General features: G+C 45.1%; 1 protein-coding gene across 11 annotated transcripts in view; it reads left to right on the top strand.

Moving 5' to 3' along the window:
* The first annotated feature begins 245 nt into the window (after nucleotides 1–245).
* Nucleotides 246–22153, top strand: part of LOC149306646 (electrogenic sodium bicarbonate cotransporter 4-like) — a 41448-nt gene continuing 19540 nt past the window's right edge. For 7 of the 11 annotated variants that reach the window (XM_089538527.1, XM_089538523.1, XM_089538525.1 and 4 more), the window contains exons 1-12: nucleotides 246–365; nucleotides 2481–2569; nucleotides 3285–3479; nucleotides 11223–11352; nucleotides 15564–15724; nucleotides 17086–17238; nucleotides 17976–18071; nucleotides 18590–18645; nucleotides 20632–20789; nucleotides 20932–21019; nucleotides 21259–21413; nucleotides 21640–21798. In XM_089538527.1, the coding sequence (XP_089394653.1) occupies nucleotides 2497–2569; nucleotides 3285–3479; nucleotides 11223–11352; nucleotides 15564–15724; nucleotides 17086–17238; nucleotides 17976–18071; nucleotides 18590–18645; nucleotides 20632–20789; nucleotides 20932–21019; nucleotides 21259–21413; nucleotides 21640–21798 (1424 nt within the window). In that variant the 5' untranslated portion in view covers nucleotides 246–365; nucleotides 2481–2496. Of the gene's footprint in view, nucleotides 366–2480; nucleotides 2570–3284; nucleotides 3480–6186; nucleotides 6244–11222; nucleotides 11353–15563; nucleotides 15725–17085; nucleotides 17239–17975; nucleotides 18072–18589; nucleotides 18646–20631; nucleotides 20790–20931; nucleotides 21020–21258; nucleotides 21414–21639; nucleotides 21799–22153 lie in introns of those variants that run through there. The other 4 variants (XM_089538533.1, XM_089538534.1, XM_089538526.1 and 1 more) reach the window with 3 other exon arrangements.

Genomic DNA, 22153 nt, shown 5'->3' with positions numbered 1-22153 from the left:
CTGGCCCATTTGGTATGTGTGCCACCTGACGACTGATGGCTTGGGCTTAAGTTATGTTTTATCTCAATGAGCAACATTCAATGGTGACACAGAATGGTCTTTGTGTCCCATGATGTGGCAATGTCCCTGCGCTCTGAAAGTATTGATCCGTGCGGCCCCGAATGTGTTTCAATTGGGAGTCTGCTGCAGGGCCTTCGGCATGAGGGGTCAATACTGTCCTTGCGTCCACCACCGCTTCGCCGCCCATCTTTCTTTCCTCACTCGAAAGTCACCCCGGGAATTGGACAGAAACCCAGACCCGCCGTTGACCAGATGCTGCAGATCCCCTGAATTTACTCCTGACTCTTTCCTGGGAGGCTGCAAATGTAAGTAGAGGACTTACGCATTTTAAGAGTATTTTGGAGGTTTGTTATCGCTGACCCAAAAGTGGAGTAGTGGAGTAGTAGGGTGGTTCCTCTCAAGGCTGAACAAAATAGGTTGACAGTATTGTAGCTCTGAGTGATTCTTCTGGGAGGATAAAACGGAAACAGCGTGTCTAAATTTCAGGGTTATCTCAAAGTAAATCTCAGGGTTATCTCAAAGGAAGCTTTGCTCAGACTTTCATGGCTGGCATCCATAGATTTTTGTGGGTTTTTCGAGCTATGTGGCCATGCTCTAAAAGAGTTTATTCCTGATGTTTCGCCAGCATCAGTGGCTGGCACCTTCAGAGAAATGGTCTTTGCTCATTTGCTCATTGCCCTTTGTGCATTCAGTGACCCCATCCTCTGCCTGTTTGACTGCACAAATGTTAAGTTTTCCCAAAATTCAGGGAGGATTTAATTCCCTAGCAAGAATCCTTTTGGATATTGCATCCTAAATATTCACAAGTGGGCTTTGGGGCAAAAATAGTTTGGCTAGGAATTAGGGTCCATTTGATTGGTGTTCTGTTCTGGTGCATTAACTGCAATAGACTTTGGACTCATGGCTCAGAAGATGTTCCCCTCCAAGAGTCCTAGCAGTTGTTTAAAGAGATAATTCAACTCTTTAGCCTTCTGAAAGGCAACCAGTCTTATTCCTAGATTTGGGGCAGTGCTTTTGCAGCCATAGGAGGAACAAATGGTGTCAGATGTACAGTTACAGTTGCGGTGGGGGAAAGCCCTGGCCTGATGTCGGCGGTTGGCCCTGCCTCAAAGTGACTTTGGGCACGATTGATTTTGCTGCCAGTGAGGGTAAATGCATCTTCGCCAGTCGCCCATGAAGGGCAATCGGTGCACATGAAGCAATTAGGAGAGAAATAGGCATTCTGGGTTTTAAAATAAAATAAATGCCAAAAATTCTCTGTAGCTGCTCCACAGAGAAAGACGATGGAGAGATGGGTGCAAGTCACACGCTCTCAGCCTCAGAGGAAGGCAAAGGAAAAACCCCTCTGGACAAAGAAAACCCCATAATAGGGTCATCTTAGGGTCACCATAAGATGGAAATGAAAGGACACAACAACAATTCTGTGCTGGCCAGGCCTCATCTGGAGTCTTGTGTTCAGGCTTGTGCACCTCATTTTTAGAAGGACATGGGTTTAGAGAGGGCCAACAGGGATGGTAAGAAGGATGGAGAAGAAAAGCCCTGAGAAGAAGTTGGGGATGTTGGGCATTTTCAGCCTCGTGACATGAATGCATTCTTTAAGTGTATCCAGGGTTGCCATAAAGAGTAGGAGCAGCAATCAGGGTCTGAAGTTAGAGAGGATGGATTTCAATTGAGCATTAAAAAGGAATTTAATATTGAACATTAAAAGGAACAGAGGAAGCTCTAGCTGGAAATCCTCCATTGAGCAGCAGGTTGAACTGGGTGGCTCTAAAGTCCCTTCCAATTCTGGGATTCTGTGTTACTACCTCCATCTTAGAGGCTGACAAAATACAGCTATTGGGCTGCATAAATATCTGGGCAAAGTTGTTGCTGTTGTTGTTGTTTTCCTTGTGCATGAAAGGACTTCCACAGACTCATGTTCATGTGAAATCAGGATGCAAATCTGGCAAAGACTTAAGACTCTGCAGTTTATCAAATGGGAGGAATTTCTCTTAAATTCGTATGAAAAGAAAGTGGGGCCAGAATGCATTCACTTAGTTGCTAGTTTTGCGCAGTTACATGAATACACATTGCGTTCAAACTGGCTCTCCATTGCCTGAAAACAGCATGCCATTGCCCGAATTTGCGTGTGGCAGTCTCTCACGCAGTAACGTGAAACCCCATGATTGTGCTCGGACTGACTTCCCATTACCCGAATTTGTGTGTGGCGGTCTATCATGCAATAACGTTAAACCCCATGATTGCGTTCAGATTGCCATTGGATTATACTTCCAATTTCCCTTGTCTGATAAACTCCTTTGTTAAATATACTGCTTCTGTTTAGGGAGGATGGGAGGAAAAGAGGGTGCATCTGTAGTCATGTTTTTGTTTTTCAAGCATGTTGCATTTCAGTTGCTTCTCCTTTCCCTCTCTCTCTGAAGTGCTCCTTGCGCAGCCATGATGGACGACGAGGACGCCATGAGTGAGAGAGGCCTCAGCACCTCCAGGATGAGATATGATGATGAAGAAGGTACGTTCTATGGGGGTTTATCACTCTTGTTCCAGGTTGAGGGGTGCTTCCCACCGCTCCGGGCCCACAGCAAACTCCAACTCCCAGAATTCCAAAGCCTTGAGCCAAGGCAATTAAAGTGGTTCCAAACCGGGTTATTTCTCCAGTGTGGATGCAGCCCAAGTGGGTAACTCTCTGCCTGGAAAAGGGTGGTTGTTATTGTTGTTCCGTCATATAGATGTGTTTTGTATCCTTCCTATAAATGTTCACAGCTTTGCCTGCATTTTAAAAGACAACGGCTGAGATCTGCAGTAGCAGATGTACCATAAAGGTCCACACAAGGGGAAAGGCGACAGATCTCCCAAAGTCCAGGACTCACATTTTGCCTGCAGGACATAGATAATTCTGATCTCTCTGCAACAAGAACCATATATATATATATATATATATATATATATATATATATATTCATGCATGCATGCATGCATGCATGCATGCATGCATTAAGTTGGACTTACTCTTGCATGTGTCACTAACAGGATGCTAGTCAACAAGTATTTGAAAAATAAGCTATCCTTGAAAAAGAGAGCCCTTAAAAGAAAAGGAAGATGGGAGATGATGGTGATGGTGATGATGATGATGATGATGATGATGATGATGATGATGATGGTCAAGACTCTGATTTGCCTCCTTCTCTGTCCATCTGTATATCTGTTGTTCTGCTTTCTCTCCCTAGCAGACTACCATTCGATCTACATTGGGGTGCCAGTCCCACGCGGGTACAGGAGGAAAAGGCGCAGGAGGAGGTCCGTCTCCAGCCGGGACAAAAACGGGGAAGACGAAAGGCATTACGAGCGGCAGGACCGGTCCGATACAGACGAAGGCGGGAGGATTAGCTATGAGAACGGGAACGACAACGCCAGCCGGACAAGTGAGTAGGAGGGCACCGGGAAGGCAAAGAACGGGCGCATGGCACCTTTGGAAGGCAGGGAGGCAGAAAGCCATCTCAGCATCAGTACACATAGTGTGCAGGCAGTGACATAAATTAAGGAAGGAAAATGTACAGATTTCTCTATTCCTCACTGAGAAACAATATCTTGACATGTCAACGCAGCCCAGCAAAATAAAGCACCAGATCCTGAAACATGTTATGCTGGTGTGTGTCGTTTTACCAACATACGGAAGGAGGCATTCTGTACCTACTTGCGTAACAAACAGATGCCACCAAGGAATGCATTATTATTATTATTATTATTATTATTATCCCGCCCTTCTCCCAAGGCTGGGATTCAGGGCAGCTTACAACATTAAAAAACACATACAGTTAAAAACATACATAAATAGTATATTAAAATAGAATTAAATGCACCCCTTTGGTGGGGGAGCGCATGCCCCATAACTATGTTGCAGCCGGGGAAATTTTGCAGCTGAGTGATGCAAAGGGACACTGCTTTCCCAGATCTTTGGGGATTCAGGAAGAGGATAGGAAAACGGATTCCGGTGTCATATATTTGCCTTGACTAAAGGGACATCAATCCATCATGTGCCTGAATGCTGAAAGTAAAAAATGGCATATCAGAAGTTTCAAGTTGGCAGAAAAAGAGAGGCAGAAAGAGGAGTCTCTGTGAGAAAAATGTCAAAATGTTGGTGATCCTATATTTATATCCCACATAGACTCCCATAAGCACCTTTGGGAGTGAGTGAGTGTAATGGCGGGGCACATCGACACACTTTTTGGAGGGCAAGACCAAAACCGTTTGCTCCCATCCCTGCCCCACAACCCAGTCCTTAAGCTCCTTAGCAAAGCTTAGCATTTTGCATACCAAAATAGTTGTCTGCTTTCCATGGCGTTCACAGTAAGGAACTTTGCTTGGGGCTTTGCGAAATAATTAGCACAATGCCCGTCATTAGGGCAGGCAGCGGAGAAGGGGAAGGGGAAGGGGAAGGGGTGGCAAACGTTGGCCAAGACCATGTCCTTCCCCCATTGAGCATGCTTGCACAGTGGGGATGTTGTGGGGGACATTGCCGATGGCCATTCCGCTTTGCTTGCACATTTCCAAGAAAGCCAATTCCGCAATCAGGAACCCAGTTCTAGACTCCTAGGTTCCTCCTGCAACAGCAGCAGCATCTTACTCTGAACATCAGAATACTACTCTTTTAGACATGGCACAGGTGGATGTCCAGTCATCTTTGGCCATTGTCCATTGTAAGACCATTCCCAGACCTTTTTTTTTCCTGGTGCAATAAACCAAATCAGCAAGCTATCAGTCAGAAAGCTTCTACTAATGTTGCTGTTATGTGCCTTCGGGTCAGCTCTGACTTATGGAACCCATACACTTTTCTTAACAAGATTTATTACTGAAGAAGTTTGCCACTATTGCCTTCTTCTAAAGCTGAGAGAGTGTGACTTGGCCAAAGTTTCCATGGGGTTTCCATGGCTGGCTGAGGGTTCAAATGCTGGCTTTCCAGAGCCCTAGTCCCATACGCCATCATGACTCTCTTCTACAAACGACTGGGATCCAGCCCTCGGTGGTTAAAATCAGCATTGTATATTACCTTGGCTTCTTGGCAGAATCTGAAATGGGGCAGAGGGACAATTTTCATTTTGTGCGTTTTACTACCGATTTAATTGTCCTGTTTTAGGTTTCACATGGGGTTGGATTGTTTTATGGTTGCATGAAAAAGCCTGGTTGGCCAATGTAAATAAATAGACAAGTACACTCCTCCCTCCATATTGGCGGCTTTGATATTTGCGGCTTCGATTATTCACGGATTTGATTAAGATGTTCTCTCTAGGAATCTCTAGGTCCTCTAGTGCAACTCTATGGTCAGCTTTAACTAAAAGTTGCACTGAAAGACCTAGAGATTCCTAGAGAGAATACTCTTACTAGGCCTTTGTAGCTCCTCCAGTGTAACTCTGTGGTCAATGTCTGGCAGATGCTGACCACCAAGTTGCCCTGGAGGACCTAGAGATTCCTAGAGAGGTGTCCTCTTGGGTAAAGACATCGTATTTTTGTCATCTGCGGGTTTTCCCCATTCACGGGGTCCTTTGCCCCTGACCCCAGAGAATATGGAGGGACAAGTGTGGCTTTTCACCAGCGGTTTGGCTCAGTTAATAGGCAGGTATTGTGTAAATGTGTAAAATCTCAAGTTCTTAGGTCTGATTTAGCAATTCATGTGCCTTTTGTGGTGCTTTAGACAGGGCTTGGTTGGCACACTGCACAGTCTGCATCATTGCGTTTCACATTTCTGGTTGTGGAGGGATTAATATACACCTTTTTGCAGCTTCTATTGTTTCCATCTTCTCTTTTTATATCTTTCTCCCCTCCCACTCTTTCTTAGACTCGCACACGCACACAAACGCACAAACACACAAAGTCACCCAACAGCCCTCCTCTTCTCCAGGAATTGTGTTGGTTTGGTAACTTCATGTCATGAGAGCTGAGAGCGAAGAAAACGGCTCCGTTTGCCCTATAATCTGCTTATTAAGCGGCGGAGTTTAACCAGACAAGGGGGATAAAATAAGTTACAGGGCATTAATTTTTGTTGCTGTTGTTGCTGTTGTCGCTGCCGCTGTTGTCGTTTTGGTCGGGGGGCTCTTTTGGGGAGGTGGAAAGCGGTCGCACGCGGGTGGTTCTGTGAAAATTTTGTTGGCCGGAGGCAAGAAATGGGTGAAAAGCACCAAAAATCTCCAGGTAGGAAAACCATTTCTTGTCTTTTCTAAGCTCTTCAGGTCTGGAGACGGTCTCTCAGCTTCCCTTTGAAAGTTTCTTTAGGGATTGCTAGGGGTTGCAAAGGTCTAAGAGAGGCCACTTTATACGCTCCAGGGTCCATTTTGCTTCTTCAAAGTGGGCCAAATACCTTTCCCAAATTCCTACGAGAGAATTGGATCAATGCCACCACTTCTGGCAAAGTTACCTTTAGTTACAATTTCAGGTCCAACTATGGAGTTGTGGGGTGTCTTAGCCGAACCTAGAAGACTCAGACCAGCCCTAGCTAGAAGATACTGAGAAACGATACTGAAATCCAAATAAATCAAGATGGAAGGGCTTTTAGCAGACTGCAGTGACCAAAAAGAGGCACAAAAAGAAGCCCTTTCAGATGAGAGGCAGCTGGGAAAACCGTCCAAGTCTTGAAGGGAGTGAAGTCTATGGAAGGAGAGGCAGAAGGTTTGGCCGGAGAATGTGGCAGAAAACCTTTCGGTGTAAAGTCATCTGAGTTTCAAAATGCTGGAGATGCATCAAAGCAGCCTTTTGACATTGCAGCTGAACCCCGATGTAATTTCAGAGGCATCCCCAGCATAGTACTTCTTGTGAGTCTATGGTGCTAAAGGTCAAAGGAGTTGGGTATCTCCAGTTTGGTGGAGAGAAGACTGAGGACCAGATGCAATGGCTTTACATTAACTGGAGGGTAGATTTTGGATTAACATTAGGACCTTTTTGAGAGTTCTTGGAGGAACGTCTTGAAGGCAAGAGTGGTTCAGCAAAGGCGGAGTGACCTCTGTCTCTCTCTGGACGTCTTCCAAAAGAGGCTGGACACCTCCCTGCTGCTGGGGATGCTCTACCTGGAGATGCTGCATTGCAATGGGGCATTGGACTCAGTGGCCCAAGGGGCAACTTCCAGCTCTAGGATTCTGTGGTTTTAGGATTCTGGGACTCCTAAACCCACCGGGAGGTCCTTCCTGGTCTTCCTTTCTGGTTGTCTGGGTTGTGCCCTTGGTCCCAAAAGTCGGGCAGGATTCTTTCTTTCTGCTCCCTGGAGATCGTCTTGGGGGTCTCCTATCCAAGGACTGTTGTCATTGTTGTTGTTGCTGTTGTATCCCAGCTTTCTTCCAAGACGCATCAGATCTGACCCTGATAAACTTCCAAAATGAGACCAGATCAGATGTGTTTTTGAGGGTATCTATTGTGGGATTTTTGTTGTAATAGTGCAAATTTGCACACACAACAATATTACTTGGCAAGATTTCATTGGGAGAGGGATTTTGCCTTTTTGTTCCTCAGATTGCTTTACCTGAGCTTAAACCTTAGGTACCTGAGTTTAAAGCTTAAAGTGTAGCTGCGCCGGTGACCCCAGTTGAAGATCAATACAAAGAGGTTCCCAGAGAGGCAAGACCTGTAAAACGACCCTAAAATGCTTCCATTTGCAGCACATTCTGCGTTGCGCTTTCTTCTGGTTGAATGACCAGCAAAGCGGCCGGCAAACACCCGAGATTACGCTTTGCGCATAGACAGATCGGCTTAGGCCTTAAGCTGGGCAGAAGGGAAGGAAACATCTACTTTTCTTATTAAATGTCCCCCTTTGTTTTCTGTTTGCTTCGCTGGCTGGAAGTTTTTCAGGATGTTTTCTTTTTGCAAATCAAAACAGAAGCAGGCGGCAAATATGTCTCTTAACAAGATAAGCTCCCAAACCCGAAGGAAAGCTGGTAGGAGGGGGTTTCATTTTTTATATAGATGGATAGATAGATAATTTTAAAATGTAATGCACATGGTTTCACATCCCATTCCCACACTTTGACATGAGTCTGGAGTGGTTTTGGCTGAGATCTTACAACAAGGAGACACAATATGACTTGACAGTTGTGAGGCTGTCCCTTGACACTTAGCTCCATCCATGCATCTGTGGAAGTGGGCTCACGTCTACAAAAGCTCATGCTACCAGCTTCCCTTCAGCCTATGCATCTGAGGAAGTAAAGTCTACAAAGGCTCATACTACCAGCTTTCCTCCACTTTATGCATCTAAGGAAGTCGATCTAGTCTACGCAAGCTCATGCTACCCTAAGCATTTGAGGAAATGGTCACAAGTCTTTGAAGGTTCATGCTACCAGCTTCCCTCCACCTTATGCAGATGGCAGCGTCTGCACTCTGGAGGCCCATTGTAGTCCATGCGCTCAGCTAAGCCCTTGGTGCAAATGGTTTCTCCAGGCCAAGAGTGTGCTACTTTGTGGATGGTGCGCAGCCCCATTTCCGGCTGGTTGTTCCTCCCACTTTGGGTTGGTCTCGCTCTTAGCTCCCCAAAGCTCCTTAAAGGCCCAGCCTGGATGCTTCTGTGATGGAAACACTAAATCAGGAATAAGTAAGCGCCAAGCCTTTGATGTCCACTAAATACTGGAAGATATCACCTTAGTCCTGGCAGTTTGACTTTAAGGCTCTTAGCCTGGTTAAGCGGGTTTAACCTCTAATGCACTGAACATCCCATTCTTTCTAGGGCTCAGCAATCCTCGTACTTTCCCCGTGGAAAGCAACTGGCCTTTTCACTATGTTCCCAATTCAAAACTATTGTTGTTGTTATTGTTGTTGTTGTGTGCCTCCAAGTGATTTCTGACTTATTGTGACCCTAAGACAAACCTCTCATGTTGTTTACTTGGCCAGATTTCTTTGAGGGGATTTTGCCCTTTCCTTCCTTTGAGGCTAAGAGAGTTGGACTTGACTAAGGTCACCCAGTGGGATTTCATGGCTGAATAGGGATTTGAACCCTGGTCTCCCAGCGTCCTATTCCAACGCTCAAACCATGATAACACATTGGCCCTCAAGTCAACTCCGGCGCAGAGCCAATACTTGGGACCCATTCATTGGCTTCACCAGGACTCATTCTTGTAGACATAGGCACACACCTTTGAACCAAGTTCCCACTTCAGGGTTGTGTGATGTAAAATATCTGTGTGTGAACTTGTGCATTGATTGTGCTACACAACCCTTGTGCTGAATGGCAAAGTTGCACAACTGAAGGCTTGCTTGAATGCACACACATGTACTGCCCCATGTCTGCAGCCATGAGCCATGAAACATTCTGCATGAGACTAAAATGCCCAGATGCTTCTGTAAGGGAACATATGTATGTGTGTGTTGCTGCACTCTACACAACGTGTGCAAGTAACACCAGCCACAGCCCAAGGCTGAAACCCGGTTGTTAAAGGCAACAAAAAGTAGACACACTGAATTCATGGAAGCTGGTTTCCATGCTTGTGTCACTTCCACTGATTCAGTGAGCCTACTCAGCTTGACAACCAAAGGCTATCATCATCATCATCATCATCATCATCATCATCATCATCATCATTTATGGCTGGCATCCCACTGGAGAGGCGGGATGTAAATAAAACATCATCATCATCATCATCATTATTATTATTATTATTATTATTATTATTTTGCATCATCACAAACTGACCTATGAACATGTAAAATTGAATTGTGCTGCTGTGCAACACTTGCATTCTCTAGAGAGGAGAGGCCGTGTAGTGCGTTGCCGCATTGTGCATCCTCACAATTCACTAGCACTGTTGAAATGAGGAATGGTCCTCTCTGAACCCAGAGAAAACTCACTCCTCATTTCAAGAATTCTCTTTTCGATCTCTCTTTGAAGATGAAGAAAACATGTGCCCTCCTCCAGTCTGCTGAGACCTCTCCAGTCCTCCAAGAATTCAAGATAGATAGATAGATAGATAGATAGATAGATGACAGACAGACAGACAGACTCCATCTGCAATTTCCTTTAATGTCTTTGGACACAGCTCATTTCTTAGGCTCAGTGTGTTGACCCACAACCAGCCTCTCCCAAGACATATCTATATCTCCAGCAGCCAAAGAGACTTGAGACAGTGACCTCTTGAACTGGTAACACAACTTCCACTTTTGGGGCCAACACTTCGCACCCTTCTGCCAGCCTTCTTTGCGAAAAGGGTTTTGGCAGGAGTCGCTCTTAATCGCCTTTGTTCTGATGGGACCTGAAAGGGCCTAGTGTTTTTTAATGGGTCCCTACCTCAAATAGCTTATGAACCTCCAGAACAGTCTTTTCATCTGAAGTTCCCCAAACAATGGGTTGCTATTTGCCACTGCCTTGAAACGGCGAACGCCACGGCCAACGTTTCCAAAGTGAAAGGGGTGAGAAAGGAAAGGCCTCTTTTGCGTTCAATGAGGAATATCATTATCATTCAGACAGTTTGATGGACAATTTCTATGGCAGCTGATGGCTTCCAAGTCAGTGGGGTCACTCCTGCTTTTATTTCAGACTTTATTATTATTATTATTATTATTATTATTATTATTAAATTTTATTTATATCCCGAGGCAGGTTACAATACAACAAAAATAACAATATTTTTTATTTATATTGTACGTACAATATCTTATAATACACTCCCATTCTCCCATTCATTACCTGCCCCATTGTAATCTGCTTTAGTATGTATTTTATGTTTCGTATTTGTTATGTATTTTACCCTGTGTCCTATTTTATTAGATCTGTCCTTATTTAATTTTACGCGTGTTTTATCTGCTTTTTAGGTGCTTAACTTGCTGGTTAATTTTTAGGAGTTCAAGGAGTGACTCGGTTTTATCTTTGTATGTCTCCTGATATATTGTGTGTCGTCGCTTGATATGGTCAGTTGACTAATCAATAAACCTGGTTGTTGTTACAATACACATGCACAATGTCCATTGCCATAGCGTCTCCCTTCTGTTGTACTTCCTACCTTCCAGTCTCATTTTAGTCTTCCTTTATGTTCTTCCAGCAAGTAAGCCTTCCCCAAAAAGCAGCATCCCTGGCAAGGATCCCCTTCTTCTTCTCCTCCTTCTCCTGGGTCTCTGGCTGGTTTTCTGGATCAGGCCAGGTGCGCAATGTACCTGCCATACCTGCCTGGCATTAAATCTCCTTTCCTTTCTTCCTCCATCAGTGTCTCCGGCTGCGGAGCGACTCCGATATATCCTTGGAGAAGATGACGATCCCCCAAACCCCACATTGTTCACCGAAATGGACACCCTCCAACACGACGGGGAAGAAATGGAGTGGAAGGAGTCAGCCAGGTATAGATAATCATAATAATCATCATCATATAATCTATATAAATTAAAATGTAATCCTGAGCCCACCTGGAGGTCCTTCCTGGTCTTTGCTCCTGGCCATCTGACTCTTGATCCGTCTGACCCAACATTGTTAATTCTGATGGGAAACCTTGGATTCCCAGGTTTTGGCAAGATCCTTCTGGTAGCCCCAGGTGGGAAGTGAGACCTTGGTCATTTTGGTGCGGTGGCCATTTAACATTCCTAGGAGGATGCCTTATACTGAGTCACACCAGTTGTCTCTCTAGTCCAGTATGGTCAACACTGAATGGGAGCTAAGCCTCTCCAAAAAATCAGGCAGGATCCCTCCCTGTCCAAAGTCTTAAATCTCCGAAGGTTCTTCACCGATGGCTTTGAAATTTTGAGGCAACGTTCCATTTGAATACACGCATGTTTTTGATACACATATACCTGCCATTATATAGAGGCCACACACCTGGGACAGCAGGTACAAAGCAGCGCCACCTGCTGGTCGTTGCAGAAACACACGCTCTGCTAAACATTGGACTGGCCTTTGCAATCTTTACAATTCAGGCTTTGCAGTTGTGCGGTTTAGAGCTAGACATGGACAATTGCTTCTCACACGGACAATGATACGTTGCGTGTTCTAGAGTCAGCACAACAAACAATATTGTGAAATTAAATATTTCGGAAATGTAGTTTGCTCTATTCTTTCTTTTCCATTTAACCAGACAGAGCCACAGCTAATGATGATGATGATGATGATGATGATGATGATGATGATGATGATAATGGATTTTATTTTTATCCCGCCTTTCCGGAAGCATCAAGGCGGGTTAAGATAGAATACATAAATAAATACGTAACACATCCATGGCTAAAATGACACATCCCCTTATCCTTTCCTGGTGCTAGTTGTTGTGTTAGCCATGTGGAGCAATTGCGTCCCAGTGACAAAGAAGTGGGTGCTGGAGACAGCCATGATTCTTGTTGTTGTTGTGTGCCTTCAAGTCATTTCCGACTTACGACAACCCTAAGGATTGAGAGTTCCTGCATGGCAGAAAGGGGTTGGACTGGATGGCCCTTGGGGTCTCTTCCAACTCTACGATTCTATGATTCTATGTTTCTATGATGGGATTTTCTTGGCAATTTTCTTCAGAGGGGGGTTTGCCTTTGCCTTCCTCTGAGGCTGAGAGAGTGTGACTTGCCTAAAATCAAGGCAGTGAATGTCCAGGGCCAAGGAGGGATTCGAACCCTGGTCCCCAGAGTTGTAATCCAAAAGCTCAAACCACTGTGCCATATTGCCTATTGCTCAGCAAAAGGGTTACTTTTCCCCCTCTCTTACTGGAAACCTATAAAAACAGGCTTTTTGGAACCCCCCAGATTTTAATCTAAATATTAAAGGAAGTTTTAACGTATCCCCCTTTTATTGAATTATGAGCTTACTGGAGCTTTCTTTCTTTCTTTCTTTCTTTCTTTTCTTTTCTTTTCTTTTCTTTCAAGAGCAATTCAAATCCACCTGGAATTTTCTCTTTCTGGCTGAGGCTCTCTGAGCATGAGCCCATTATTATTATTTTGCATTAATAGTAGTATTAGCTTTGACTCTCACATTTCCAAAGAGGAACAAAGAACTCACAGCCTATTATTATTATTATTATTATTATTATTATTATTATTGAGCCAAGCTGAGGTCAGGAGGAACAAAGGATCTATTTTCTAAAGCAGATCGATGCCGTGAGGTCAGGCAGTTAATGAGATAGATTGCCTTCTTCGTTAGTATTGTTATTAACTCGCCCATCTCTCTCTTGCCCAATGAGACCAGTGCTCCCAGTTTGCGCCACAGAATGACCTTGTCCACTGGGCTGGGAAAGAGGAGGTCAGGCCCAGGAATGGACGATAGCCACCAGATCTCTTGGATGCAGGGCTAGAGGTGGACGCCACAAATAACCTTTGCAGCAGTGGGAAGAACCCTGCGGCCGTTCTAAGCTTGATCTGGACACAATTCCCCAAAACTTCATTTGGGACCGAAAACTGACCCATAGGCCCCTGCTGTAAGAGAGGCTTCCTTGGAAGCCTTTGTCTCAGCCTGAGGCAGCATGGCTTGACCAAGGTGACCCAGTGGCTTTCCATGGCTGAGCAGCGATTGACTGATTGATTGATCGATTGATCGATCGATTTTATTTTGTACCCTGGTCTCCAGAACTGTGGTCCAACACTCGGACCACTACTTCATGCTGGTTCCAGCATCCATTTCCCACTAAGGATGCACCTGCGTTGCAAAATTACAGTCAGCTCTCCATATCCACGGATTTTTTTTTATCCACCGATTTAAGCATCCACGGTTTGAAATATATTTAAAATATGTTTTAATATATAGCTAACCTTGATTTTGCCGTTTTATATAAGGGAAACCATTTCACTATGCCATCGTATGTAATGGCACTTGAGCTTACACTTTTTAAATCTTGCTGGACATTGACCGAATAAAATATATGTATGATATGGACTTGAGCATCCATGAATTTTGGTATCCATGGGGGGCCCTGGAACCAAACTTCAATGGATCCCAAGGGCCTGCTGTGATGCAATAAAGGTATCCCTGATGGATATTTGTTTGCATTTGTTAAATGGCCAACACAGCTACCCCTGAATGTCTGTTGTGATGCACTTTGAGATTGCTTTAACTGTCATGGTTCCAACCTATAAAATCCTGGGGTTTGTAGGTTCTTGTTGGAACCGGCGCTTTCTGACATAGAAAGCTAAATATCTCACCGAACTTCAAATCCCAGGATTCCATAGCATGGTGCCTTGGTAGCTAAAGCAGTGTCAAACTGCATTAATTCTGCAGTGCAGGTGCATCCTTAGTAGTTCACCGTTTTCTTCCTCCTGTTCAATTTTTAACATCTTTGCTTGGCGAAGAAGCTGGCGGAGCTTCAAAAGCTTGCAGGATGCATTTCCCGCATTTTAGTTGGCCAATAAGGTTATTATTGCTATTATTATTATTATTATTATTATTATTATTATTATTATTATTATCTTATATGCTGCCTTTGTCCCAATATAGGGACTCTTTTGTGGATTTTGGACTTTGTGGGTTTGGGATCTGCCTGTTGGCAAGAGTCCACGCTCTCAGCAGTATCCCTTCAGTTGTGGTTGGATTGCAACACCCATCCTTCTTCACCACTGGCTATAATGGGCAAGAGGCTGCTGGGAGATGCAATCCAACATCACCCATAATTTCCTGCCCATCTAAAAGGAACAATTTGCTAAGAGAATAAGAGTGCAAATTCCAGGTTGCTTCCTTTTTACAAGAAGGACAGCATTACCATTGAAATAACCGTTTGCAGTTACTGATTTTATGTGAAATGCAAGCCTATGGAGCCCAGAAAGCTTGGGCTAAGGCTCAAGATTATATAGCAGACTGGAGAGGGCAATGTCCCTGACCATGTGCAGAATGCCTTTCAATAGCCAAACAGTGAAGCAGGAATTTGCACTCACAACCCATGTATTAAGGATGTTGCAGGACCAGAGTGCTGTGCATGTTTTAATTCTACCAAAACAATAGCATTAGAATCGCTGGAGCTCAATGGGGGCCCAGAAGGAGACATTCTTCTCTGCCTTTTGCTGTCTCAGCATCTCCAAGGGAGACTTCGAACCCGATAAAACTGGCCAGCTCAGGATTTCCCTTCTCTTGGAGCAGAAAGAGGAATTTGTGGCACGTTTAACTGCAGGGAGTCCCTTCCTTTGCTTTGAGGCTTGCAATTGCAAACAAACCTTTGGCAAGACAGACAAAATGGTAAACTTCACACTCAGAGTAGAAAAACCAACCCCCAAAGAAATGGTCACAGAGATGGGAAGCTGTGGGTTCAAAACAGAAATGCCATACAAACACAAAGAGGTGCATGCGCATTGCACCGACTCCACAGTTCGTCAGAAATACTTATATCTGTATTTATTTGTAATCGTGTGCCTTCAAGCCATTGACGACTTATGGCGACCCTAACTAAGGCGAGCCTGTCGTGGGGTTTCCTTGGCCAGGTTCTTCAGAAGGGGTTTACTATAGCCATCCCTCGATCCGAATGGGAGAGGCAGGCTAATTATTATTATTATTATTATTATTATTATTATTATTAGTGTTAGGTGTTCCCCCAAGTGCGTGTTTTGCACTGAGCTCCTTGCGTTCATTCACAGCTGGTTCTCTCTCTGTGTTTCAGGTGGATCAAGTTTGAAGAGAAGGTGGAAGAAGGAGGGGAGCGTTGGAGCAAGCCCCACGTCTCTACTTTGTCGTTGCACAGCCTCTTTGAGCTCCGCACTTGCCTCCAGACGGGGACCGTCCTCCTCGACCTCGACGGCTACTCCTTGCCGCAGATCATAGGTACAAACCACCGATACGACAACAACAAGGTCCAAAGCTTGGAAGACTCTGGTTAGGATTAATTGGGGAGTTACTTCCCAATTTATGCCCACCCTCCAGTTCTTTCCGATTTATGCCCACCCTAAAGTGAACCTATGATGGGGTTTTCTTGGCAAGATTTGTTCAGAGGAGGTTTGCCATTGCCTTCCTCTAAGGCTGAGAGAGTGTGATTTGCTCAGTGTTACCCAAAGGGTTTCACAGCTGAGCAGGGAAGTGAACCCTGGTCTCCAGAGTTATAGTCCAGGGCTCAAACCACTGCAACACACAGCAGCATTCTCAGATTCATATTTGTATTTCATATACTGTATATACTCATGTGTAAGTCTAGGAACGTCTAGAAATTTAGGTTAAAAATGCGACCCAAAAACCCTGAGTCGAATTGGAATCATAGAATCATAAGTACTGTGCTTTAAATCACACACACACACAGACACACACACATATAATAACATTCCCAGGTGAAATGCAAGAGTTTGATCTGCTCCAGAAACACTGACTCTCTTCTACTTTATGAGCACAACCAGTTATTCCTGTTGGAATTTTGCAGGTTCTTTGGCATCATTTTCCTTTGCTTCGTCCTTTACCTGCTTCATTACACACCTGTTACTTTTATCCTCGATTTATCCAATGGGTCACATCAAAATCCATATTTTGGGCCCTGAAACCTGCCTTTGACTTATCCATGAGGTTGACTTATAGTCGAGTATATACAGTAACTTTCGGACTATTATCGTTTCTTTTGAGCAATGGATAAGTAGAGATAGATGTTAAAACATGCACATAATAGTAGTTAACTACTCTGGGGTCTTTGAACTAGTTATTTTTAAAACAACTTCCTGGTTGTGGTGGCAATCAATAATGTTAGGCACGATCTATCAAAAAGTCTATTATAGAAGTGAACGAGGCACTTAAAAGTTATTTCGGCCAGTGATCAGGTCTATTGGCAAAGAACCTAAAAACTATCTCCTTTGCTTTCTCTGTTGTTGAATTTCATTTGAGTGGTTAATTTCTCCAAAGTCGCCATGCCCTGTGTTTCATGCATCTGGGATCTCACTGATCATCATCATCATCATCATCATCATCATCAATAATAATTTATTTATATCCTAGGACTGAGGCTGCTTTCAGTAAAACAGTCCAATACACAATAAAATAACAATGCATCCCTTCATCCTTGGTCTAACTTCCATCTTGTAGCTACTTCTGCTCTGCAAAAGCCCAAGATGGTCTTTCTCTAGCCAAGGTCCATTTCCCTCCATGGAAGCTGGACATTAAGGAGAGGATACTGGGCAGCCATGGCTAACAATCTCTCTTCCCTTCAGACGACGTCATTGAAAAGCAAATAGAAGATGGACTCTTGAAGCCAGAACTGCGGGAGAAAATCAGCTACGTCCTCCTAAGGAAACACCGGCACCAAACCAAGAAGCCCATCCACCGCTCTCTGGCCGACATGGGAAAATCTGTCTCAAACACCAGTGAGTGTGGGTTTCCCATTTTAAGTTGTGGCCACCAGCAGCCAGGGACCCCCATATCATTGGGGTGGAGAATTCTCTCTGGGTTTTAGTCAGAACTTTAAAAGTGTGGACCTACTTTGGAGATAGAGCTTCCATTGGAGACCTACTTTGATGTTCAGATCTCCATTGCTGCCCTGTGCTGAATCTTCTAAACCATCCCACTGTCCAGGATCCCCAAAAAGTTACGAAATAAATTCAGTGTAAGACGTGGTTTGTGTCAGGCCTATAGAGTGCTACAAGTGTAGCCACACTCCAGAATTAAAGCAGTTTGGCACCACTTTTAACTGCCATTATACAGGATCTTACGGACTCCTGGGATTTGTCATTTGATCTGGCACCAGAGCTCTCCAACAGATCAGGCTAAACACCCCTTTTGTGTATGTTTGACATCACTTTAAGTGCTGTAGTTCCATCCTATGAGATTTGTGGTTTTATAAGGTCTTTTGCATTCTCTGCCAAAGAGCGCTGGTGCCTCAACAAATGACTGTAGGAAGGAGCCGTGGCATTTTAAGTGGTGTCAAAGTGCATTACTTCTACAGTGTAGATGCACCCGCAGGACACACTAAGTATCAGACTCCATGGAGCAACCATGCTTTGGGTGAAAGCATCCTTGCTCCTCTACTCTCCGTTTCCAAAACTCTTCCAAGTGAGCATTGCCCTGATGCTTCTGTTTCAGTCCTTTTTCTTTCCGTCCGTAGATCGCAGTCCAGTCCGGAGCCCAGCAGCAGGAGCCAGCTTCCACCGTTCTTCCGAAGACCTCCGGATGAGGCAAAGTGCGAGTTACGGGCGATTACGTGAGTTTTCCTTTGGGGCCCAGGCCAGGTAGAAAGACCTCTAAGGCAGCCAGTTTTGGGAAATGGGGGGCAAGAGGCTGGTCCTCCAACCAGAATCCTCTCTCTTAACTTAGAGTCAGCAAGTCCAATTTAATAGTACAATTAAAGATTGTCACTATGGTTGGCACGGATTCTGCCTCCATGGATGCTCCCGATCCCTGTTCAAAAATATTTATACCTACGCACAAAAAAATATTCCAAAAAGCAAATCTTGATTTTGCCATTTTATATAAGGGACACCATTTTACTACATTGTTGAATATAATATAGGACTTGAGCATCCACAGATTTTAGTATCAACTGGGCGGCTTGGAAACAAACCCCAGTGGATCCCAAAGACCTGTGTTTTGCAACGTCATTTGACTCACAAACAGAAATTGGGCTTCTACCATACTGCTAGCCATTGCCACAAAGGAATGAGTTTGGTAGTGGATTTGGTCTCACCATTAATAGCTGCATGTGTGTTTTTACCTCTTTAGGCCATGCACAAAGCAGGAGCATGAACGACATCACGGACACACCGAGCACAGACCAGGTAGGAAGTCCCCAAAGACCCAGGCGGAAAAGCATAAATCCTAGGAGAATCAAAAACAGAGCTTGCAGATTTTCATGCCAGCATCCAATACCGAGATGCAAAATGGTTTACAAATTATTGAAAACCAGTATAGATTAAAAGCACACACCAGCATTGTGTGTGTGTGTGTGTATAATTTTTAAAATTATACAGTCTCTAGAGTTAAAACCCATTTAAATTCATTAAAAGACCTGTCTGCCAAGGTAGGTAGTTGTGCAACGAAGGAGCGGCAGTGTGGAGTTGCTGAAGGTGTAAAACAGAAATACAAACCATGTGCCTGATATTGTTGGACTGCATCTCCCATCAGCCTTTGCCAGTATAGCTTGTGCGTTTGTGTGTTTGTTTAATATTTCATTTATATCCTGCCTTTCTCCCCGGAGGGACTTCGACTCCCATAATCCCTGAGTGTTGGCCAAGTTTTCTGGGATTTCTTGGAGCTGGAGTCCATAACAAATGGAGAACCAATGATTGGGAACGACTGATCTAGCAGACTACATGGCTCCTACTCCTGTTTTACAACATCAACAACTCCACATCACCTACTCTTTTTTCCTTTAAGTCTTTTATCTTTGACTTACAGGCAGAAGCTCTCAGGGAAAGCATTGCCTCTTGTGAATCCAAGAGCAGGTCTCTGTGCATTGGATCGGGTTCAACAATGTTGGTTTTCCTGGAAATGTAGATCATGTTCAAAGTGAATTGTTATTGTTTTGGGGGGAGGACCTGGGTGTGGGGAGGGTTAAGGCCAAGGCACGCGGAGTATTTTGTTCCCAAAGAAGGCTGGCCTTTCATCGTCCCCGAAGGCCACGACAAAGAGAGTGTTACATGGAGTTTTACATGGAGCTTAGAGTTTGCTCTTAACTCCTGCTCTCTGCTTAGTCCGAAAGCTGCCCTGGCTTTCCCCCCAGAATGGGTTTAAAGGCTTAGAAGAAAGCAGAGGGGAAGGCGAGGAGGAGGACGGCTTTCCACCTTGTTCACATGCCTCTCCTCATGCCAACGTGTAGATTATCCTAAAAGCCCAGCCTGGCGTTGGTTGGACCCATTTGGGAGCTAAGAATAAGGAAAGCGCCCCAGGGGACTACCTCTGAGCATGCAGCCAATTCAATGGGGCTTCCAGACTCCTCTGAGTCTATTCTGTCTTGCTTCTGCTGCACAAAAATGGGAGACTGGATGCAAAGTAAGGCTTTCATGGTTGCACAAAGGAAGGAATTCCAGGAAGGCAATTGATCCAAAGCTCCACCTTGTCAGAAATCTGGCCTGAATCCTGTTGAGCATCATCTTACGCCTGCATAAAGTGACTGAGCTGAGTCTGAGTCTGAGAGAGTGTTTCCATGGCTGAGTGGGGTTTCCATGGCTGAGTGGGGGTCTCCCAGGGCCCTAGTCTGACCCTCAGGTCACCACACTCCATTGCCATGTCCCTTCAAGTTGATTTTGACTTATGGATACCCTTTCCTAGGGCAAAAAAGTTTGGTAAATTTGGTACAATTTTCTTCAGGGAAGGTTCAGCATTGGCTTCCTCTGAGGCTGAGATTTTGTGAGATGCCCAAGATCACCCAGTGAGTTTCCTTGGCTGAGCAAGGATTTGTACCCTGGTCTCTCTGAGTCCAACATGAAAATGACCATGCCTCTCCAAGGGTTTTCTTAGGCAGATATATCCAGAGGATGTGTGCCATTGCCTTCCTATGACAATGAGAGAGCCCTAGTCCAACACACAAACCAGGCTGCCTCTCCTAAGGTTTTCTAGGCAAGACTTCTTCAGAGGAAGCCTGCCATTGCTTTCCTCTGAGGCTGAGAGAGTGACCCAGCAGGATCTCCATGAGGCTAAGCAGAGGTTTGAACCCAGGATTCTGGCAATCCTTCAAAGTCAGTGGCTTGACTTGTTATTGAGCCAAATCCAAAGAGGAGGTGGACTTCTCACCTACTGGAAATATCTTTCTTTCCCATTCGCAGCTCAAGAACAAATTCATTAAGAAGATCCCCAAAGACGCGGAGGCCTCGAATGTCCTGGTGGGCGAAGTGGACTTCCTGGACAAGCCCTTCGTGGCCTTCGTCCGGCTCATCCAGTCCACCATGTTGGGCGGCGTGACAGAGGTCCCCGTCCCGACCAGGTAAAGGAACAATGCATTTTACAAATAGGGATGGGAAGGATATTGGAAAATATTCAAAGCACTGGCCTCCAGATAAGGAGCAGCACCAGAGACAGCTTGCAAGCCATACTCCTTGCTTCATGAGTCTCCTCTCTTTCCCCAGGTTCCTCTTCATCCTTTTGGGTCCCACTGGAAAAGCAAAATCCTACAATGAAATTGGCCGCGCCATCGCCACTCTCATGGTGGACGACGTAAGTACCTTTTGCCAGCGGAGGACGGAGGCTCCCATCTCACTGGGCTGCCAGTTTGCTCTGGGTTTAAGTCTGAAATTTAAAAGATCGGTTCAAAGTGTTGAATCCTGTTGTTGTCGTTTTGTGCCTTCAAGTCATTTCTGACTTATGGGGACCCTAAGGTGAACCCATCATGGGGTTGTCTGGGGCTGAGGCCTTTCTCTCCTTTCTCTTACTTTTCCTTATGCTTTTGCTTTCAGTTGTTCAGTGACGTTGCCTACAAAGCGAGGGACAGAGATGACCTGATAGCTGGCATAGATGAGTTTTTGGATGAAGTCATTGTTCTTCCTCCTGGAGAATGGGATCCAAATATTAGGATAGAGCCACCCAAGAAAATCCCTTCGGCTGAAAAGAGGTAGAGAGAAGACCTCTGTTGCAACCTTTTCCTTTGCTCACTTGCAAGGGCCCCTTGCTTTAGTCCCATTGCTCCTTGCAAGGAGTGCAAAGCCGGTTGTGTCAGGGGTGCACTATTTCTGCAGAGTGGAGTTGTTAATTTACCATACTACTCTGAAGCCCTATCTGTGAGTGAGCAAAGTGATCTTCCAAACTCTTAATGTCATGATTTTTTCCCTCCATCCCAGGAAATCTGTGTTTTCCCTGAGCGACGCAGGGCAGATGAATGGGGCGGCCGGTGGAGCCGGAGGAGGAGGAGGCGGCGGAGGAGGAGGAGGTGGTGGCAGCGAAGATGAAGAGATGCCAGCCGTACATGAAATTGGGGAGGAACTGGTCTGGACTGGGAGGTAAGCTAAGCATCTGCCACTCCTCCATACATTGCAGCAAAAAGCAGAATCTGCTTTGGCAGGAGCAGAGAAGACTGACAGAGGCTGCATCTACACTGGAGAAATAACCTGGTTTGGCACCATTTTGATTGCATTAGCTCAAGGCTGTGGGATTCTGGGAGTTGGAGTATGTTGTGGGGCCCAGAGCGGAGGAATCTCTAGGTCCTCCAGGGCAACTCTGTGGTCAACGTCCGACAGACACTGACCATAGAACTGCGCTGGAGGAGCTACAAAGGCCTAGTGGAGTGTCCTCTCTAGGAATCTCTAGGTCCTCCAGGGCAACTCTGTGGTCAACTTCTGCCAAATATTGACCATA

This window comes from Sceloporus occidentalis, unplaced genomic scaffold (genome assembly GCF_023333645.1).
Source record: "Sceloporus occidentalis isolate IW3139 unplaced genomic scaffold, rSceOcc1.0.p SCAF_9, whole genome shotgun sequence".
Taxonomy (NCBI): domain Eukaryota; kingdom Metazoa; phylum Chordata; class Lepidosauria; order Squamata; family Phrynosomatidae; genus Sceloporus; species Sceloporus occidentalis.
The sequence above is the reverse complement of the archived record's forward strand: the minus strand, read 5'-3'. Positions and strand labels throughout refer to the sequence as shown.